At 38.0% G+C, this 19,193-nt stretch overlaps 1 protein-coding gene across 1 annotated transcript in view; it reads left to right on the top strand.

The window, feature by feature from the left end:
• Nucleotides 1–19,193, top strand: part of Ccdc50 (coiled-coil domain containing 50) — a 63,054-nt gene that overhangs the window by 35,577 nt on the left and 8,284 nt on the right. The window contains exons 5-11 of the mRNA XM_005383218.2: nt 1,709–1,826; nt 6,228–6,755; nt 10,130–10,245; nt 11,191–11,235; nt 11,335–11,436; nt 13,397–13,476; nt 18,052–18,158. Coding sequence (XP_005383275.1) covers nt 1,709–1,826; nt 6,228–6,755; nt 10,130–10,245; nt 11,191–11,235; nt 11,335–11,436; nt 13,397–13,476; nt 18,052–18,158 — 1,096 coding nt within the window. The remainder of the gene's footprint in view (nt 1–1,708; nt 1,827–6,227; nt 6,756–10,129; nt 10,246–11,190; nt 11,236–11,334; nt 11,437–13,396; nt 13,477–18,051; nt 18,159–19,193) is intronic.

Below are 19,193 nucleotides of genomic sequence, written 5' to 3'. Positions count from 1 at the left end.
TTCAGCATTTTGGGAGGGTGCACTTAAGTGCTTGACTCTGTATGGCATGGGCTTTTAAATGTATTTATCAAATATTTGTGTAATATGTGTGAGTGATAATCAAGTGCATATTTTAAGTATATACCAGTTAAAAGCAATGTGTTAAAATACGTCATTTGAATTTAAACATTTACTTAATGTAGAATGAGATTTGTAAGGCTATTTTGGTGACTTTTAAAAATAATTGAAAATATGGATAATTATATTGTTTTACATATCCTTAGCATGCAATTTGTTTCTTCGTAGATCTGAAAAATTCTGATTCACTGGGATTAATTTTTTTAAGTTGCTTTGTAGTCTTAGTATAGTCTTCATTTGGAGAGATTCAGATAATTTCAAAAGTTTCAATAGTAAGTTTTGCTTCACATTTCCTTAACTAACATCTAAGCACTTCTTGTATTCTAAAAGGAAGTATCACAGACTACCGGTGATATTGTTACTATTTGCACTAGTATTATTGCCATGTTCATCTGAGCTGCTAAAAATCTCATGAGAGGTATCAGACGTCCCTCCAGAAGAGAGCACATGAACATGAAAGTATACATACTATTTTCTGGGGTTTTCATGTAAATAATCTTCTGTTCAGAACACTTTCACTCTCTAACACAAAAGCTATGATACCCTTTAAATCCTACATTGTGCACTTGAGACTTCCTAAGATTGCCCCCGAGGGGTGCCTGTGATACAGCCTGTGACTGTTGTTCTAGCTTCACCTTTCTCTGTAGCATCACATACACGTTTTAATTTACTGTTGGTCATTCTTCAGCATGATGCCATGAAAACATTCTTGACTTCGCTAACGTTCCCTTTTTCTAGTTTCCCCATTGAAATTTGGCTCTCTTAAGTCCTAACCCAATCTAAGATCTTCTACCAGTTTTTTATGTAGAATTAATATTCTTTCTTTTTCACTTCTAGACATTTTTTTAAACCTTGTTTGAGGTATCTTTAGTTTTTATTGTAGTTGTTTGTATTTACCATTGTTTTCAGAAAGTGTATTGTGTAGTCATCTTTCAGGGAATATGGTTAGAATGTTATTCATCACTCTGCCTTTCACAGTGCCTTATACACAGTAGCTGTTAAAGTCTTGTCTGGGTAGGAAACAGGCAGGAAACATGGGAAGCTTGTTTTCTTCTTTTTTTTTCTTTCCGGTGCTAGGAATCGAAGCTAGGGCCTCTCAACTGTTAGGCAAGTGCTCTACCACTGTCCCCCACTCTGCTTTCTCTTCTTTACTTCACACTGGGGCTCCAAGGTAATGCAAATTAGAACCACCCAAAGACTTATTTTCACAAGTTTTAACACTAAATTATAGTATAGTTCACTATAGAAAGTTTTTTAGATTACTATGTCCACCTCCCAAACTTACTGAATCATCAGCTTGAAAGATCTACAAACGTGTATTTAAAACATTCTGTTGTATAAGCAGCTTGGTGATTTCTAGGTTTGAATGTCTTTGGATTGAGTTAGATTGAAACAAAAACAAAAACAAAAAGCCTGTCTCAGTCATCTAGATCAGTGCTACTCCTGTTGTGCGATTGGACGGCATGAGATTAATACTAGAAAGTCTGCAGAGCCGTGGACAGAACCCATAAAAACTTGCTAAGAGACTGTTGAACTCTACTGTTTCAAGTTTGTTCATTCTCTGGTGTTGGATTTCCTTTTGTCTTTGCAGGACATAGCTCGCCTTTTACAAGAAAAGGAGTTACAAGAAGAGAAAAAGAGAAAGAAACACATTCCAGAATTCTCTGGAGCCCATGTTTATGAAGACAGTTATTATTATGACGATGAAGGTAACAATGCCTACATTATGAACTACTCTGTCCTTACTCTTAGACTCAACCGCAAGACACCCATTAATTGTGCATAAAGTGAGTGACTTTAAGAGACCTGAGAACATTTCTCTTATTCCCAGGCACTCGGTGCTTTTAGAGTTAAGGCGGGATTGTATTCGAGTAGTGTGAACTTTTTCTATTGTTCAGTTGGACAATCAGAGCCATTTTTATGACTATTAAGCCTTGAGTATGGCTTTGCAAAACTTGAGTATTATACATTCTTTTCTGTTACAGCCTCTTGAAGCACTATATCATATTCTGAATACATAAAGTGGGGTATGGAGATGGTGGGTGACTCTCTGAACTTAACTTTTTGAAGAAATCTGGGCAGTGCTGTTTGTCTGAATTAGAGACGTGGCATGAATAAAGCAGATGCACCATGTATTAGTTACTGGGTAATAGGATTTTATCCCCCGTACTTTCTTTTCTGAATCTTGGTTCTGTGCTTTAGTTACCTACGACAAACACTATGAACTGCATTTTTTGATTTTGAAACTTTCTCTGCTATTTGATTACAATATAGAATAATTTTTGAGGGAAAAAATTCCCTCCACAGTCTTGCTTACCTGGTGTCTGCGTTTGTAGGCTGGTGACGGTGGTGGTGTGGTGGTTGCAATGTGGTGCTGGTAATTCTTTATCTTCAAAGTGTGTTGGGAAAGAGCACTTGCAAGTATAACTCAGTCCTTTCCAAAGATCGTCTAAAAGAAAGACATCCTCGTAGTTTCAAGTGTCACTGTCAAAGGTCAGCTTGGAGAGCATACTTAGGGGAAGCAGTGAACGAAATTTAAAAGCATCTGTAAAGATTTTAAACTCAGTGATCCCCAAAGGCTTTGCAAAGTAATTATCAGCTACTTTTCTATAATCCCATTATAGAAGGTAAGTGTGTGTTTGTCTTTAGTGAGAAGAATAGAAAGAATGCATATGTGGATGGTAGGGTTTTTACAGTTTGGATACAGTCTTACTCAGTCACAGTTTTTGCACTAAATTTACCATAATCACTGGAGTTCTACTCTGTTATTTAGTATACTGGTTGATTCTTGGTTGCTCGGTGCTTTCTTTCTCCAAATGTGAAGTGCTCAGCTCTTTTTTGATAACCATCTTCCTTCCACATGCTAGCTTTTCGAGTGAAATTATATATTACATCATGTAAGAGTAAGAAATGTTATTACCATACTTTGCTGTCCTAGAGACCAGAAGGTAGTTATTCCCTGCCTTCAATTAAACTCTTAGAAATATAGTCTAGTGTTTTTTTGTTTAATTTTTAATTCTACTCTAGAAGCATACTCAGTGTGAAAAGTAACTGTTTCAAACTTTGAAGTTGGTAAAAGCATTAGGATAACAAGTAATTAAGTACACAAAAGTATTAATTTTAACCTGACTTTATTGAAGCCTATACTAAATTGAATTGAGACTCAAACTTATTTTCCTGTTGTACTGTCATCTTGATCCATATCTCTAGGACAGGAGACGATGCTAAAAATTCAGTTGTACTCAGGTCCACCCCCGAAATTTTAAAAAAATATATATTTATTTTCACTAATTTTTTGAATGGCCAGGAAGTGGCATGTGTGCTTCTTTGGGAAGATTGGGGGAGGACTGAGGGATAGGTGATAACCTCAGCACATGTGTATAAATGCTGTAATTTCTCTTGTCTCAGCTGTGGTATTGTTCAGAGTTCTAGATTGCTGAGCACGTGATCCTCCTCTCCACGCTTTGAGTTAGTCCAAATTGAATTCCACAGAGACAGGTTGTAGTTCAGCTCATACTTACAAAGCAGTCCTTCCGTTCTTTGCAGTGGCCCTTTCCCAACACACCTGGTGCACTTTTTAGTTGTATTTTTCCATGTGCACTTTGGTTTTTGCTTTATTTACTTAATAATCATAGTACATCATTATAGAAATAGTTATCCTTTCATCTTATACTTCAGCTTCTATAAATTACTTTTTAAAATGATCAGTTACAGATTTTCTGTAAATTTGGAATTATCCAGAATGTCAATTGTGAAATGATACATTGTTCAATGGTGAGTCCATGTTTTTCCTTCAAAGCCATTTACTCTGCATTGTGGCTGTATTAGTGGTCTTTGTAAAGATCGTACCTTTTAATGTTATAAGAATGTGTTCAAGTTCTGCACCTGCCTTTGGATAATTGTAATTTTGTAACAGCGTTCTCTACTATAATTTCTCTGAGCTTTTTCTTGTTTGTAAAATGCAATTCTAAAAATATGTCCTTCATACAAATGCTTAAAAGATCAAAGACTATACCTTTTCTGAAGGATGTATAAACTCTGAAATATTTTATACGTATTTCAGTGTTTTGTGTGTGATAATATTTTGTTTAAACAAAAATCATCTTGTTTTGAATGACAAACATGGAGGCATGCATATAAGATACAAATGTGTGTGTATATATATTACACGTATATGTACACATATATATATATATATTGGCAATGAGGGAGTTCATTATATTTGCCAAATAACATGGTATTAAGAAATGTAAAAGTCTCAGGCCTCAAATAGCAGAAGTTTTAAAAGATTCAAACAGGTTTTAAAGGATTCCCACCTGCTCCATTTAAAGATAGCCCAACAGATGAACTAGGTAATATTTTTTTTTTTCTAGCCAAGTGTGAAAACATGGTGACAGCTTTGTAAAAATTCTTTCAGTACTATTTCTATGAAGTACTGAAAAATTCTTTCAGTACTTCATTTCTATGAAGCAGAACTAGTATCAGTTAAAACTGTTCAGCAAGAATTAAAAAAAAAAAAAAGCAGCCTCTCCAATTCATGTTGAAGCAGACTCCTTTCTGTTTCCTTTTGGCCTTAGAGGTGGACTTCCCCTGTACTGTACAACTCCCTGCGATATTGATATTAGCATTGTAAACAGTTGTTCCCTGAATGTGGTCATTATTTAATAGCCTGTCAGTGTTATATTAATTTACTGCAGTAGCCAATAGATCCTTTCTTTGTTAGATAGAATTAAAATAATAGTTTGGTTAAAACAGATTTTTGTTAACCATAGAGAATAATTATCCTAGTTCATTTTTCATTTTATGTAAAACACAAATTTAACCATAAATTAAATAATAAATTTTTTACACAGTTAAGCAGACAGGTGTAATCTGCACGTATCTTTGAAGCAAATGTGTAAGAGAACACTGCTTGAGAGATGTTTGGGGCACCTCTGGCCTCAGTGTTGTCTGATAACGCTTATCTCCCTTTTACTCTGTGCCTTGATGTCAGAGTAACAGTAACAAACCAGACAGCACAAACCCCTAAAACTGAGAAAACAGAGTTCTGTATTTGTTCTGTTATCAAAGTGTGGTGGCTGCTTCAAATCTAGTTCAGCAAATGGTTAATTCTAGCAGGTAATGTTATTTTTAGCCATATTAGCAGTTTTCTGTGGAATTAGAATTTCTTTTTACTATATCGAAAATTCAGTTAAAGTTTTAGAAAATGTTAAAATCTTGCAAATTTCATATTAATTCCTTTGCAAGGAATGCTTGTGCCTAAATGAGACAGCATTAGCACCCATGTGTGTGCTGTTTAGAAGTTTGTATTAGACTTGGGGACTTACTGTATGTATTTGTCACATACTGTGTGTTTATACAAGACTGTAGTGTACAACTTATAGAAGTACCTTTAGGAAGCGACCCCTTTACGGATTTTAGCATGGCACCCCTTCTTAGTTTCCTCGTCTGCCACTTCTAACTGAAAGCAGAGATAGCATTATCTAAAGATGCCAGCTTCATTTACTCACTTAAATGTCTCCTCCTATTACCCTCCTTGATGCTGATCCCTAATACAGGGGCTCATCTCTGAAGTGGCTGGGAAGGTTTGCTTTGACCGCATAAGCGGGGAACATAGAAGAATCCTAAGATCTGAATTTAGCAGAGAAAAGATAGATCTGTATTGTCATTTCCAGTGAGAATATATATGAAAGCCTATGATTGAGTAACAAAAGTGTTTTTTTCTGTTTTATAAGGCTATTGACCCTTATTGTTTTTCCTATACTAGGTCTAAATTGGTTTTGTAAAGTAGAATTTAATGTTTAATGGCTGTAATTTTTGTTATTGGCAAATATGAATGTACTCCATTAATAATGATTATATTCTTTCAGATTTAAGTTATATTTACTTTTATTTTCTTACCTGTTGTACCTATGTACCCAGAATCTTTCTTGTATGTATAGACCACTCCAGCAAGGACTCAGTCCCTCTTTTGTATTTGTTAAGTTAAAGCAGTTTTCTCCACTTTAAAAGATGTTAAACTTGGGCCCTGACTTCCCCGGGTGATGAGTTTGTTCTCTCATTAAATTAATCTGCATTCTTATTTTTCACATCCCTCTACCTCCACTCAGACCAGCCAAGGTCAAGGAGGGCCGGGGAACTGGGTTCTGGATATCCAAGGTCTTGTAGCCTCCTAAGCGATGGAAAGACTGTGAAGCAGAGGAAGGAGAAACCAAGACGTGCGCTGGAGAACTTGGAAGAGCTGGAAGAACTGCGTTCATCAGAGAAACCCTTGTCATCCTGCAGCCGGGACAAAGTGAGGGAAGCTCCACAGATCACCAGTGAGCAATGTGAAAGGACACTGTCTGGTCAGGAGAGGATTCGAAGGCCTCCGCTTCCCAAGATCAGTGGTGAAGTGTTTCTGAGTACTGAATCTGGTGACTGGGAGGCTAAAAGTAGCCGTCGAACTCGGAATTGGGAAAAACATTCCCAACATCAAGACCAGCTGTCACCCAAACCCCCACCGAAAGCGGGGCTTCATTGCAAGGAAGCTGTGGATGGGAGGGGCCCTGGGCAAGGTGAGCACAGAGAAAGGCGACACAGGCCCAAGTCTCCTCCCTTCTCAGAGAGAGAGGAGCGGCACCGCCTCCACAACACAGGTAATACAGGACAGCCCCGTCGGTGCCCTGGTGTCACATGTGTGCGTACAATGAGTACGTTAATAGTAAGATCGTAAGCAGACTTTCCTCCTCTCCAGTTTGTGTTCATGTACATGAAACAGATTCTGGAGGCAACTATTATAAGAGGTAATAGGCTTGATCTCTTGTGTGTAGGCGGAGGGAAGTGATTGTACCTTTCTCTTTCTGTGAATATACACTGATACCGCGGAAGGTCCTTCCGGGCCCAGATAACAAGTGGAGGTGCCCACCCCAGACACCCTGCTTCGCTTGCCAAGACTGCATCACAGATCCTTGGTACCCAACTAAAGCACCTGAATTTCTGGTTTTGCCCCAGTGAACCCAGAAGATCGGGTGATATTGCTGTAATACTGTTTGCCTGCTAATAGGGCTGGAAGTACTGGATTTTCTAGGCCACATGTTTCTGATCTATAAAATGAGAGATTGTGAATATTTTTCACACTATGGGCCTCAGTTCATTTTCATCAGAAACAACCAGACTCTTTCCTAAAAATGCAAATTCCTGGGTCAGTTTGGGCATGTTTTTGAGCTGGAGATGATTCTTAGGAAATTTAAGTTGGAAAATCATTGCTTTAAGTTCCTTTGTGTGCTCTCGCTTTCTCTGCCTCTGCCCTGCAGTTGATGTTCTAAAGCGCACACACAGGTAAGTTGTCAGCAGCTCTAGAGACTAATGTCAGAGGGAATTCTCACGCTTCGGGACTGCTCCTGGGGCCGAACTCTCTAGTCCACCATGGACACAGCAATGGCGCTCTCTGTTGTCTGTAGCCCGCTGAGGTGCTGCTGTCCGTGTGGCTGTGATGCTGTCCTAGCGCCATGTTATCTGGTACTTTACGACACCGTACTGATCATCCTGGTTTTATTTAACTCTCTTTGAAATTCCGTATAGGGAAAAGAGGCATTGGGGAAGGTTCCAAGGGGAACCCGTTGTGGCTGTCGTGTTCCGCTTGTAGTTAGGAAACTGTTTTCTAGGTTGCAGATTCAGATTGATTGAGGTTTTTTTTCTATCACATTATCTCTGATGAAAAGACTTGGTTATAAAGACTGTCAAAACTCAGTTTAACAAGCCATCCTGAGTATTTCTCACAGATATTCTTGTCTTGGACTTTATGCTTGCATCGAAGCCTCAGAGCGTGAACGGAGAAGCTGAAAAGATGTCTATGAAAACAAACACTTGCAAATTAGATTCACTGTGTTACAGAGAAGCGAATGAAGAGCTGTGGGGGAATGGAAGAGAGAGCAGTGTCATCTTATATGGAGTAGGTTTATGAGGGAAGTCGTGTATCTGGATTTACAGTGACACGTTAGGGTTCCAGAGGAAGTAGGGAATGTGGGGAAGGAATGCCGATTACGGTGACCTCTGCAATTCTGCTTCTGTGACCCTGACCTTGGAAATGTGCTCTGAGGGGTGGTTAGCTTTTATGGCTTTTAGATATGCACCACGGTGTTTAAAATAGGCTTAGGAAGCATGAAACCAAACATTGATTCACAGACTCCAGTCAGGGAGTTGCAGCAAATGTTTCTTTTATCTTGTTAGTATAAAGGTTTTAAAAATGCAGCTAGGCAGGCTTTAAAATGGTTATAGCATGAATTGCTTAGACTCATGTTATTTTATATCCAGCTTGCTTTATTAATTTTACAGCCCTCCTAGAATAGGTCAGGATTACATTAAAATGTAATAGCTAAGTAAAAGCACTATTCTTAAAGTTGTTTTCATAAACCAAAGTTTTGTATTACTTAATAATGAAGAAGCTATATTGTGTAGCAGCCTGTCTTATCCATTGACACCACTGAATACGAAATTCCCTACCTGATTTTATTTATTGTCCTTGAAATCTGTCTTTCAAGCTAAGACCAATCTAATCGTAATTCAGGGAGGCTCATATTCCATGTACATAGGGACCACTCTTGGGAGTGTGCCACTGTTTCTTGCTATTCCAGCAAGCAGATCTCTAGGTTAAAAACCAGCCCTCATACAGTGTAGTAGCTCTGAAGATGGTATGAAGTGGTCTGTGTAACCAGGTCCTCACAAGATCTGAAGCTAAGAAAGCCAGGGTTGCTTACCTTTTTTCTTCCGGTTCTAAAGATATGACATGTGAGTCTGTGGCTTTTGAATTTACCACAAAGCTTGGTCAAATGGTTACAAAGATAGGCTTCACAAGATTATGTAAAATCTCTAAATTTAGTTTTCTCTCTCTGTGTGGTAAGGCATTGTAGTGGAAGTCATTTTAATGCACAGTTATTTTGGTGGACGTAATGCACTGAACTTCTGTTTCACTTGTTCCTTGCAAATAAGAATCAGCTGACTTAAAAGCAGGGCCTGGACTCACCCAGGCTGTTCAAATTAGAATCTCTAGGGGTTGGGGCAAATATCGTTGTAGTTCCTCTCGTCAGCGGCCATGGCTGCCCGACCTGGTGCTACATAAAGAGGTGGGAAATCAAGAATAAATTCCTTTCCCTTTAGTGGTCCATTTGCTTAAAGTCACTGCCTTAGATGGCCGATCTTGTCCATTGCATTCAAAGCTTTTATTATTGCTGCATATAATACATTCACATAGCTGGGTAATAGCTGTTATGAAAGAAAAAGGGAAATACATATCCACAGTTTTGAAATAACATTTGCTTTAATTGAAAATTACAAGAGGGATATATGCTGCTTGTAGTATGGAAAGTGAAAAGCCGAAGTTGGCCACCACTCCCCCGTGTTCCTTTGCCTCCAGTGGGGTAGAACTCGAAAGGTGTTGTGCTCTCTGCCACATCCCCTGTGTTATAGCGTCCCTAAAATTTATGACATTCAAGAACGGGTCGAAGCTGTGAGAAAGATCTCACACAGTGAGTTTGTTCAAGATGAGCACAAACCATGGCAGAGCCCTGGTTTGCACATGGCTACTTCTGCATAGTTGGCGGATGATGACTTTCTGGGTTTCTGCAATAGGATAAGGAAACTTTGGTAACTAGGAGGAAGCCTCTCGTCTCCAGTCTCGTCAGCTTAGCCTCTTTCCAGCTATGATGGTGTAACTTTCTTTTCTTTAAATTCTTTTATTTTCAGTGACTTGTTTTCCACTTCCTATTTTGTGAAGGCCTCACTTGCAGTTCCTAGCATGCGTGTCTGCTGTTGAAGGGATGTGAGAGGGGCGTTTTTACCGGCAGGTTAGGTGGGTGACTCCATTACAGGGTGTGGCTTACTGTGCTGCCCCTTCCAGTCCCTTTCAAACCACCCCACTGAATTCTGGCCTGGAAGCACTTTCAATGAGTGTTGAATATTAAGCAAAACTTCCTACAGAAACTTTTCCGCAAACAGCCTGAGTTGCTTGACTACAATGAACTTTGCCTCACAGGAGTGAAACCAAGGGTGACGAAAGAAGCTGTGTGTGCTCCATCACGGGTGACCCACAGAGATCAGGAATGGTATGATGCTGAAATTGCCAGAAAACTGCAAGAAGAAGAAATTCTGGTGAGTACACTTTAAGGCAAAAGTTGAGGGAATCAGTAGTGTTTCTGTGAATTGAGTTGACATTATGTAATATGCTTTATAGTTCTCCATCAGTCGGTAAATCCGTAGTGGAAGAATGAAGGAGAACGGGGGCTGGGGATTTAGCTCAGCGGCACAGCGCCTGCCTGGCAAGTGCAGGGTCGTGAGTTCAATTCCCAGTACCGGACAAAAAAAACAAAAGAAAAAAGAAAAAAAAGAATGAAGGAGAGGGACCAGAGGACAACAGTCCTCCCTTCTCCATAGTTCTCTGTCAGTGCTTTCAGTTACCCTGAGTCAAACACAGGCCAAAACATTTAAATAGAAAATTCCAGCTGGGTGTGGTGACACACATGTGTAATTCCTGCACTCAGGAGGCTGAGGCAGGATTGCCACGTTTAAGGCCAGTCTGGGCTACGTAGTGAGTTCAAGAACAGCCTGAACTACATAGCAAGACCCTTTTTCAGAAAACAAAAAAAGAAAATTCCAGGCAGGAATGAGCAGTTCACAGGTTTTATTGCAGCATATTGTTATAGTTATTCTTTTATTATTATTATCACTAAATTCTTTGTGATCTGATTTCTCATAGGATGTATGTATAGGAGAAAAACATGGTATATGTAGAGATTGGTACTGTCCAGTTTCAGGTTTCTGTTGCAGATGTTCGAACATGTTCAAGTGGATAAAGTCAGACTGTTGTGTCGACTGTCTTAAAAGTCAGCACGCCTGTCTTTGCATTAATTTCTGGTAATTTTCTTACGAACCTGCTCTCAAATTTGAGCAAAAGAGCCTCTGCTCTGGCTAGTGAATGTACACCAACTGCTTATCAGTTTCAGGGACATAGTTTCAAGTAGCAGTTTACATAAGATTATTAAAGTGGGCAGCGTGGATTCCAATTATGTGATTCCTTTCTGCGGTCTTTTACCACAGGCTACCCAGGAGGACATGAGAGCAGCTCAAGTAGCCCAGGATGAGGTAAGGTCATGGTAACAAGTTTAACCGCTATCGTTTGGAAATATTTTAGTAACTTCCTACCTGTGTCTGTAGGTAATAGTAATGACTTGATCTTGTTAGGAAATTGCTCGACTTCTAATGGCTGAAGAAAAGAAAGCTTACAAGAAAGCCAAAGAGCGGGAGAAGACATCTTCAGACAAAAAGCATGACCCCGAATGGAAGGTACGGTGTGAATTTTGGTTTTTAAGTAGAAACAAGTTTAGAACTAGAAAGGGAACTGTACTTTTTGTTTAAGCTCTACAAATATATTTACGGTACCCAAGTTATCTATATTACATGTTAATCTAATAAGTTCCTTACTGTCAAAAGGATTTAATTTCTGAAAATAACTGTAAAAATTGCTGTTAGATTGAAAGCTCGCTGTGTTCTTCTGAGGACTCCCTGAGATAAGAAACTTCAGGTCATCCGTGGTCTTAGTTTTCATGTATTTACATTGCTTTAGGACAATATAGTGTTTTCACATGGTTTCAAAATTTTCACAAGGATCTACTTCTTCTCTGTCTCTTTCCTTGTGCTTGTGTTTTCCTTCATGCCTCATGAACTTCTTTCTCTTACCTGTGACATATAGAAGAGTGACAGATGCATACCTGTCACTGGCAGCCACTGCTTATGTCACAGTGTAAGAACTGTCATGGGCTTGGGCTGTTTCCTTCCCTTCCATCAGAAGTGATTAACAAAGTGGGGAGTAGCTGCAGTTTATTCTGCCATGCAGTAATCTGACTGATGTGTGTGGTAGTTGGCAGTTCACTTGGAGAGACTATCAGTGACTGTGTGCAAGGAACCGTTCTGGACCTAAACAGACAGAGATACTTGTTCTGGAATGGTGGTATATAAGGTAGAAAGGAAGACAAGGTCCAGGCAGCTGAGAAATACAAACCTACGTGGGATGGAGGAGCAGAGGTGGAGAAAGAATTCATGCTATAGAGGCTTTTTAGGAGGGATTTGATTAGATCTGGAACCAAGCAGCCTAGGATGTGCATCCATGATAACACTGATCTTTTTTTTTGAGAATTTCATTATTTAATGGTATTTGTGAGTAAATTTTACATAGGATTCAGAATTCACGATAACGTTGATCTTTAGTACTTCCTTTCCTCCCAAAGGTTCCTCCCTAAGTCTTCCTTCCCAAAGTTTTTCTTCCCACGCCATGGTCTCTGTAGTGGTTGTGATGGTTGTAGAGTGGAAGAAGGCATAGAAACTGTTCTAGTAGTGTTGTTTTACTGTTTCAGCTTTTCATTTACCCAGTTGTTAGTCTTAAAACAAGTGACATTTTTATTTTGATCTTACTGAGTTAGCACGCCCCCCTTACCCTCTAAGAAATTCAAGAATTTCTTCTAACACGTAATTTTAGTTAAGGGTCCCCAAATGCTTCTGCTACACAAAACAAGTTAGTTGCCTATAACTTGTCTTCCTCTCTATATTATATACTATTATTCAAAAAAAGATACCTTTGTCTTTCTATGTAGGTCCAGAGTGGTGCCTTGCACATAGTCACTGACAAATACTTTCTCAAATTGAACTTATATTCACCACATACAACAGTTACTCAGATTTTTTGTTAACTAGGAAAGAGTAGTATTTTATGGATTAAAAATCAGAAAAGTCAAAGGACTGTGGATACATTTCTAGCACATACCATGACTTCTACATTGTCGGAATTCTGTAACTGGTGCTGGTGTAGCTCTCCTCATGGGAAGTTGACTTGTGTGTGCCTTAATTGCCTGACTAGAAAATAATCAGCGCTCGCCTGGCACACAGCGGAGAGTTTGAGAGCCAAATGTAGATTGCACTGACTCCGGTATCTCCAGTTCTTAGGAGTTTCTGTGCAGCTCTTATGCTAATAACCTGTGGCTGGGCATGCTATGTGCACAAGTTTGTGTTCACATATGTGTAACCCACTCATTTGGCCATACAGATGGCCTTGTACCCTATCTTTGTGGCTATAATTTTTTTTGAACATCCGAGTGGCTGTGTATCGAAAACAGTTCATATTGCTCAACTAAATATAAATAACCTGAAATTACTAAAGAAGAGTTTAACATGGTATACATATTTTTTAAGCCTCATCTTTCTCTTTTTTTGATTTTTTTTATGTGTATGTGTTTTGTTCTTCCATCCATAGTCAAAAACTGCTAAGCCAGCACACTCCAAATCAAAAGAAAGCAGTGAGGCTCACCGTTGGAAGACTGACAGGCCAGCACGGTAAGCTGGCCCTGGGAAGGGAGTGAGCAGGTTGGCTTGGGTGGAGTAAGCAGGTGTCCTTGCTTGTGAAGACTGAACTCCAGAAAGCTGCAGTTGTGATGTCAGGTGTTACAGTGTTCTTCTCAAGCTTTTCTCTCTAGTCTTAAACTGGGTTGTGTAAGTCAAATAAGGGCTAACTTACAGAAACTGGAGTGTATAAGAAAGGATGTGGTCTTTATAAGAAAATTCTTAAATTAGGCGTTCACAGAGTTTATGCCTTCAAATGGGGAAAGATGAAATTAACTGTTTTCCTAAATAAAATCTCAGGCTTTACATTTTTATTAATTTCTTCCTGGTCACTGCTATGCCATACACTGTTGTATGCATGGCATTTAAATGGCAAAATACCCTAGGCAAATCCTTTGGTCAGTGCAGACTACATTTCACTGGGGCACATGGATGTGGCTTTGGTGTATGAACCTCCCGACCGCTTGCTCTGTAGTTCCACCTGGGAACATGGAAGTCTGAAGGGAGCAACCTCTGTGTTTATTGCATTTTGCGACCTTTCAGCAGAGTATGTGATTGGAATATAAAGCGACTACATGAAATAAGAAGACCAGGGAGTGTGGTGGGGAGCGAGGAGTGGGGAAAGGTCCATCCATGGTCAGAGTTAAACGGGAAACAATTTGGTGTGCTCTTGGCTCAGGAGGGGACTGGATAACAGGAATGAACTGAGTAATTTAGAAAGCTAGAACAAGGTGTGTTAAAACTTTTGCCGTAAAGAAGTGATAAATGTTTGAGGAGATAGGTGTGCTTAATCTTACTCAGACATTACATCACAGATACAGGTATGACATAGCACATTACTCTCTTAATATGTACAGTTTTTATGTTTTCATGTGTAAGTTAATTAAAATAAAAAGACAGACGTAACATTAAATCTAATATTTTCAAAACTGAAGTATTAAAACTAACTTGGTTCTGATTATTATTTATTAAACTTACTAAAATGTAAGTTGTGTAATACTGAAAACTTCTGTACTGCTGTTGTCACTTACTGCCCACACTTAAACTGCTAGCTTGCTTCCCTCCAGTGAATGTATTTATGTCTTTAAGAAACCATCCTCTATTTTAAAAGTTGTGTGCTTTCAGAAATTAAATATGCTTCAGAAAATGACATCAGGTTATATTGCTGTGAAGACAATAGTAGTATAGTCTGACTAATCATATAAATCCTGTTGCTCTTACAGCTTTTATGTTGCCTGCATGTGCAAATATGTCACATTTTAGAATTATATGGTTTAGTATACCCCCAAGTAAAATAAAAAACCTATGCTCAGTAGGTAAATATACTTAGATTATCATCCCTTTTTTTAGTCAAATAAATTCAAATTTTTTTACAGTTGTTTTGACATTGTTATTCAAAGTTCTTGACCTTTAGAACACTAATAACTTTTGCAGCAGATGTGATAAATGAGTGTAGGAATGTAAATATGTACTCTAAAAAAGTATTTGGCACATTGAAAAAATAACTGAATAATCCTGTATTAAAAATAGCTGTTATAAATTAGTGGAAAGTGACTCATGGCTGGTAGAACTTAAATATTTTTTGATCTAAGAGGAACATTTGTCTTTAAATATTTTTTGAAAGATTGTTTATATGACAAAATAAAAATGCATAAGAATTCTCTGAAATACTTATTTTCGTAGTTAAAAAAATCTTGCACTCCAAAGATATGGTTTTGGGTTAGTCAATGATTTCCTCTTTTACATTTCGTCATGAAGGAAAAGTTTAGTTATTTGTGCAGAAGAAAGTTGGCTTTAGAGATTGAAAACCATGGACCTTCATAGGTCAAGATACTTACTACTTCAGGGTAGTAATGGTAGTAGTAGAGGAGAAACAAACTCTTTCTTTGTTCATTATAAATTTTTCCTCTGTAAGGAAATAGAAAACCAGCCAGGAATCTGAAGTAATTGTAACTCTAATGGGAAAAAATTAACCCAATTTCCAAATTGTTTTAACAACAGGATTTTATATTGGTAATACTAGTTGAGATTTTACTTGCATTTTTACCTTAGAAAAACCTAAAGATCTAGCCAGGCATATCCCAGCACTCTGAGAAGCTGAGGCAAGGGTTCACAAGTTCAAGCCCAACCTAGGCAATTTAGTGACCTAGCTAGACCCTGTCTTAAAAAAAGGAAAGAAAAAATAAAAAGCTAAAGCTCTTCCAAATCTTACTTAGTTCCTACCACATTCTTATGACTATGAATTATATTTGATCTCCATTTAGTCATTTATCAAGTATTTATTGAAAACCCCAAGAATTGCCCATAAGTGGGGTAAGCAGCAGCCCACAAGAATCAGTTATTTCAAGCTGTCATGAATTTTGTGGTATAAACAAATAATTATCCAAATAACTATTATGATTGTCTTAGGTGCTGTGGATAAAAAGCAGAGGGTGTATAAGAGCATAAGGAGACACTTAACCTGGTTTGGGAGTCCAGGTGGGTTTCTTGAAGAAGTGACTTTAGAAGTTATTTCTAAAGAGCATTTAGGTATATCACCAAATTAAAGATGTTAATCTTTTAGTGCAAACAGGAAATAGTAATCCTAATTTAAAAAAAAAATCTATGATATCAACTGTTGTTTCATAAGAGTTTTTCTAGCTTTGCATATAAATACCCTTAACTTTGAAACAATCATCATTGCAACAAAATAATTTGGTAGAACCCCTGGAAAAACAGTAAACCAAGATTGGTTCTCTGTGTAACCAATCACTGAACAGAAGGACACACCAGGAGAACTGAGCATATTCTAGGGTGATTTGTTTATCCTTGCATGGAAACCCTAGAGGACTGGTGGCTTCCTGTGCTCTCTTCCCCAGCTTTAGACCCCTTGTCCTTGATGATGGGTTCATGCTGAGGCGGTATCATGGAAAGTTTTGTGATTCCCACTCAGCTTTGAGCACCTAGTAAAGGGCAGTGAAGGAGTGAAGAATCCAATCTCTGATGGTGATTACCAGCTGTCTTTTCTTGGGCTTGACTCACTTCTGTAGCCACCTACTTTGTGAAGCTAAATTTCCTGATCCTGGAGTCACATTGTTTTTTCTCAGTTCTTTTTAGGAAGTCTTCAGCTACGTTTTTAAGAAGTTGTGCCTGTAAATAATAAAGAAAAATAGTTTTCGTTTAACTTCTAATATTTTTAAGCAGATGGTTCCAATAGAAGAGAAATAAGCCATATTTGTTATGCTCACACTAATTATATGTATAAATAACGTAAGTTAAAATATAAAAACATGTATCCCATAAAAAATAAAAATATATTTTCAAACAATATTTCAAAGTTAAAGATACAGATACATGAAATGTGTGCATGTGTGTACACACACACACACACACACACACACAAATAAATATACATAGTCCTGGGTACAGATGGTACTGATGAAAACACATGCTTATGTAGCTCTAAAATTGTTCAACACACGAATTTTTTAATCCATTCTGTTCTTGAGTGCTAATTGTGCCACTTAATAACTGTTAATTGGACAGATCTCTTACCTAATTTAACCTAGTCTAACTCCAAAATATGTACATAATAGCTGCTATGCACATTTGTCCTGCTGGTTAATAGACATAATCTGTATAGAACCTACAGTGCAGACCTTATTGTGTACATAAGTTTATATCCTTTGTTGACATTTTCCGCAAGTGAAATACGCAGGGAGAGACTTACAGGGAAGGAATGAGAAATGTGAACACACTTGCCTTTATTTTTATATTACAGAGCCCATTGTACCCAATTGACTGTAACTTTACAAATCCCAGTAGACTTACACTTCACAGTTGCACAAAATGACCTGCATGGTTATATGTTTGAGAAACCTTAACCTTATCTGGTTCCATGCTTTAATGCAAAATTTAAATATACCTATGGGGAAAAAAACACAAAAGGTTTTCTTTATCCATGCCAAATGTTTCAAAATATATTTTAAGTATTTAAAATAATAATAAAGTTTTTAGTCATAAAAACTTCCTAATTTTGTACTTTTGGCATAAAGATTATAGATGTACTACATGGAAAGTAACACAGTTATTAAGATCTACTTTGTCACCTGGTGGATAAAGGAGTTGTGCTCAGCACACAGTGTTTATCAGGTTCCCTTCCACCCCTCCCTCTCTACTTATCTTTCACCTTTCCTTGCTCCTTTTTTCTTTCCTTCTTTCCTTAATTTTGTCATTTTCTTCTATTCTTTTATTTTTCCTCTTTTTTCTTGGTAAAAGCTACTAAACACAAAGTAAATTTCTCATCAGTGGCAGCAATTATACCTCGTTCATCTTTATTTTTCTTGCACTGTGGTTCACACATATTTGATGTTGAGAAAATATTTATTTTGGTTGAATCTTACATATCAAAACAAAGGGACAATAGGGTAAAATAATTTATGCAGGATTGTGCAGCCATCCAGGAGAATTGTAAAGCGTTTAGGCTTTTCATTTCTATAGAAATATTTTTATCATGCAGTCATTCTGATGAGAGATGGAATTGTAGTGACCATCGCTTAGATATCTCTTTAAATTCTGACTTCCCTTTAGGCCGCCACCAGCTGCCATGACAGAAGCCGAAGATCTGGATGGCGTTCACTTTGCAAACCAGCATACTTCCACACGTCATTATTCAAAATCAGAGTCCTCTCATAAAGGTAGGAAGTGTGTGTATAATAAAGTTTGAAATTTTTTTAAGCTTATGTTATGGTGCAAAATCAGATACTGTCTTCTGACCACTAGAGTGGAAAAATGAGTTTTCTTCCTTCCAGCAAATCATCATATTGGTGTGTGTCCCCTCCTACGCCCACCCCTGGGGTGGGGATTCAACCCAGGCCTTCACACTTTTTTCTTTCTTTTAATTTTGAGATAGGGTCTCATTAAGTTGCTAAGTTACCCAGTTTTGGCTGGAACCTTTGCTCGTGCTTCCTCGACCTTTCAGTGCTGGGATTACACGCGTTCACCATCATGCCTGGTCATTATATTGTGCTTTATTTATTCAAATACAAAAAAGGCAGAAACTGAGAAACAACTTTAAATTGAATGCAGGATGTTTTTATGCACTTCATGTTTCCCTCTGAGGAGAGAGCCCTCATTGCTTTCGTCAGATTCTTAAAAGGATGGTTGGTTTTTAAAATTAATTTTTATTAGTATATATTTGTCATGCACATTGATCACATTAATCATAAGGAATTTGCACCTGTACATAACAACATCTTGGTTTCCCTTTTTCCTCATTCCCCTCCTCACTTCACCCTCTCCGCATTTACACAAGCTTTGTTTCCATTTTTCCTTCCATTCTTTTTTCCTTTTCCTTCCTTTCCTTCCCCCTTCCTTGTTCCCTGTCCCATTTGAACATGTTCTTGCTACTTTCCAGTCTCTGTCCTTCATTCCACTCCTTATTTACCCTTTACATTTCTCGTAGAAGAGAATGTGGTATTTAAACTTGTATGTCTGATTTGTATCAGACTTGTATGGTCTCAGGGTGCGTGTATTTCCCTGCAGATGACTGATAGTACTCCATTGTGTATAGATATACCATATTTTCTTTGTCTGTGTATCAGTCAGGGTTTACTAGAGGAACAGATACAATACAAGATAAACAAATGTACTAGGAATTACAAGTTTGGCTTACAATGGTCAGCTACAGAGTTGGATGAGGAAGCGTGCAGAGGGTGTCTGCACGCTGGAGA

This window comes from Chinchilla lanigera, unplaced genomic scaffold (assembly GCF_000276665.1).
Source record: "Chinchilla lanigera isolate Chin_1 unplaced genomic scaffold, ChiLan1.0 scaffold00019, whole genome shotgun sequence".
In the NCBI taxonomy this organism is placed as follows: Eukaryota; Metazoa; Chordata; class Mammalia; order Rodentia; family Chinchillidae; genus Chinchilla; species Chinchilla lanigera.
Note: the sequence above shows the minus strand (reverse complement) of the source record. Positions and strands in the feature narration are given on the sequence as shown.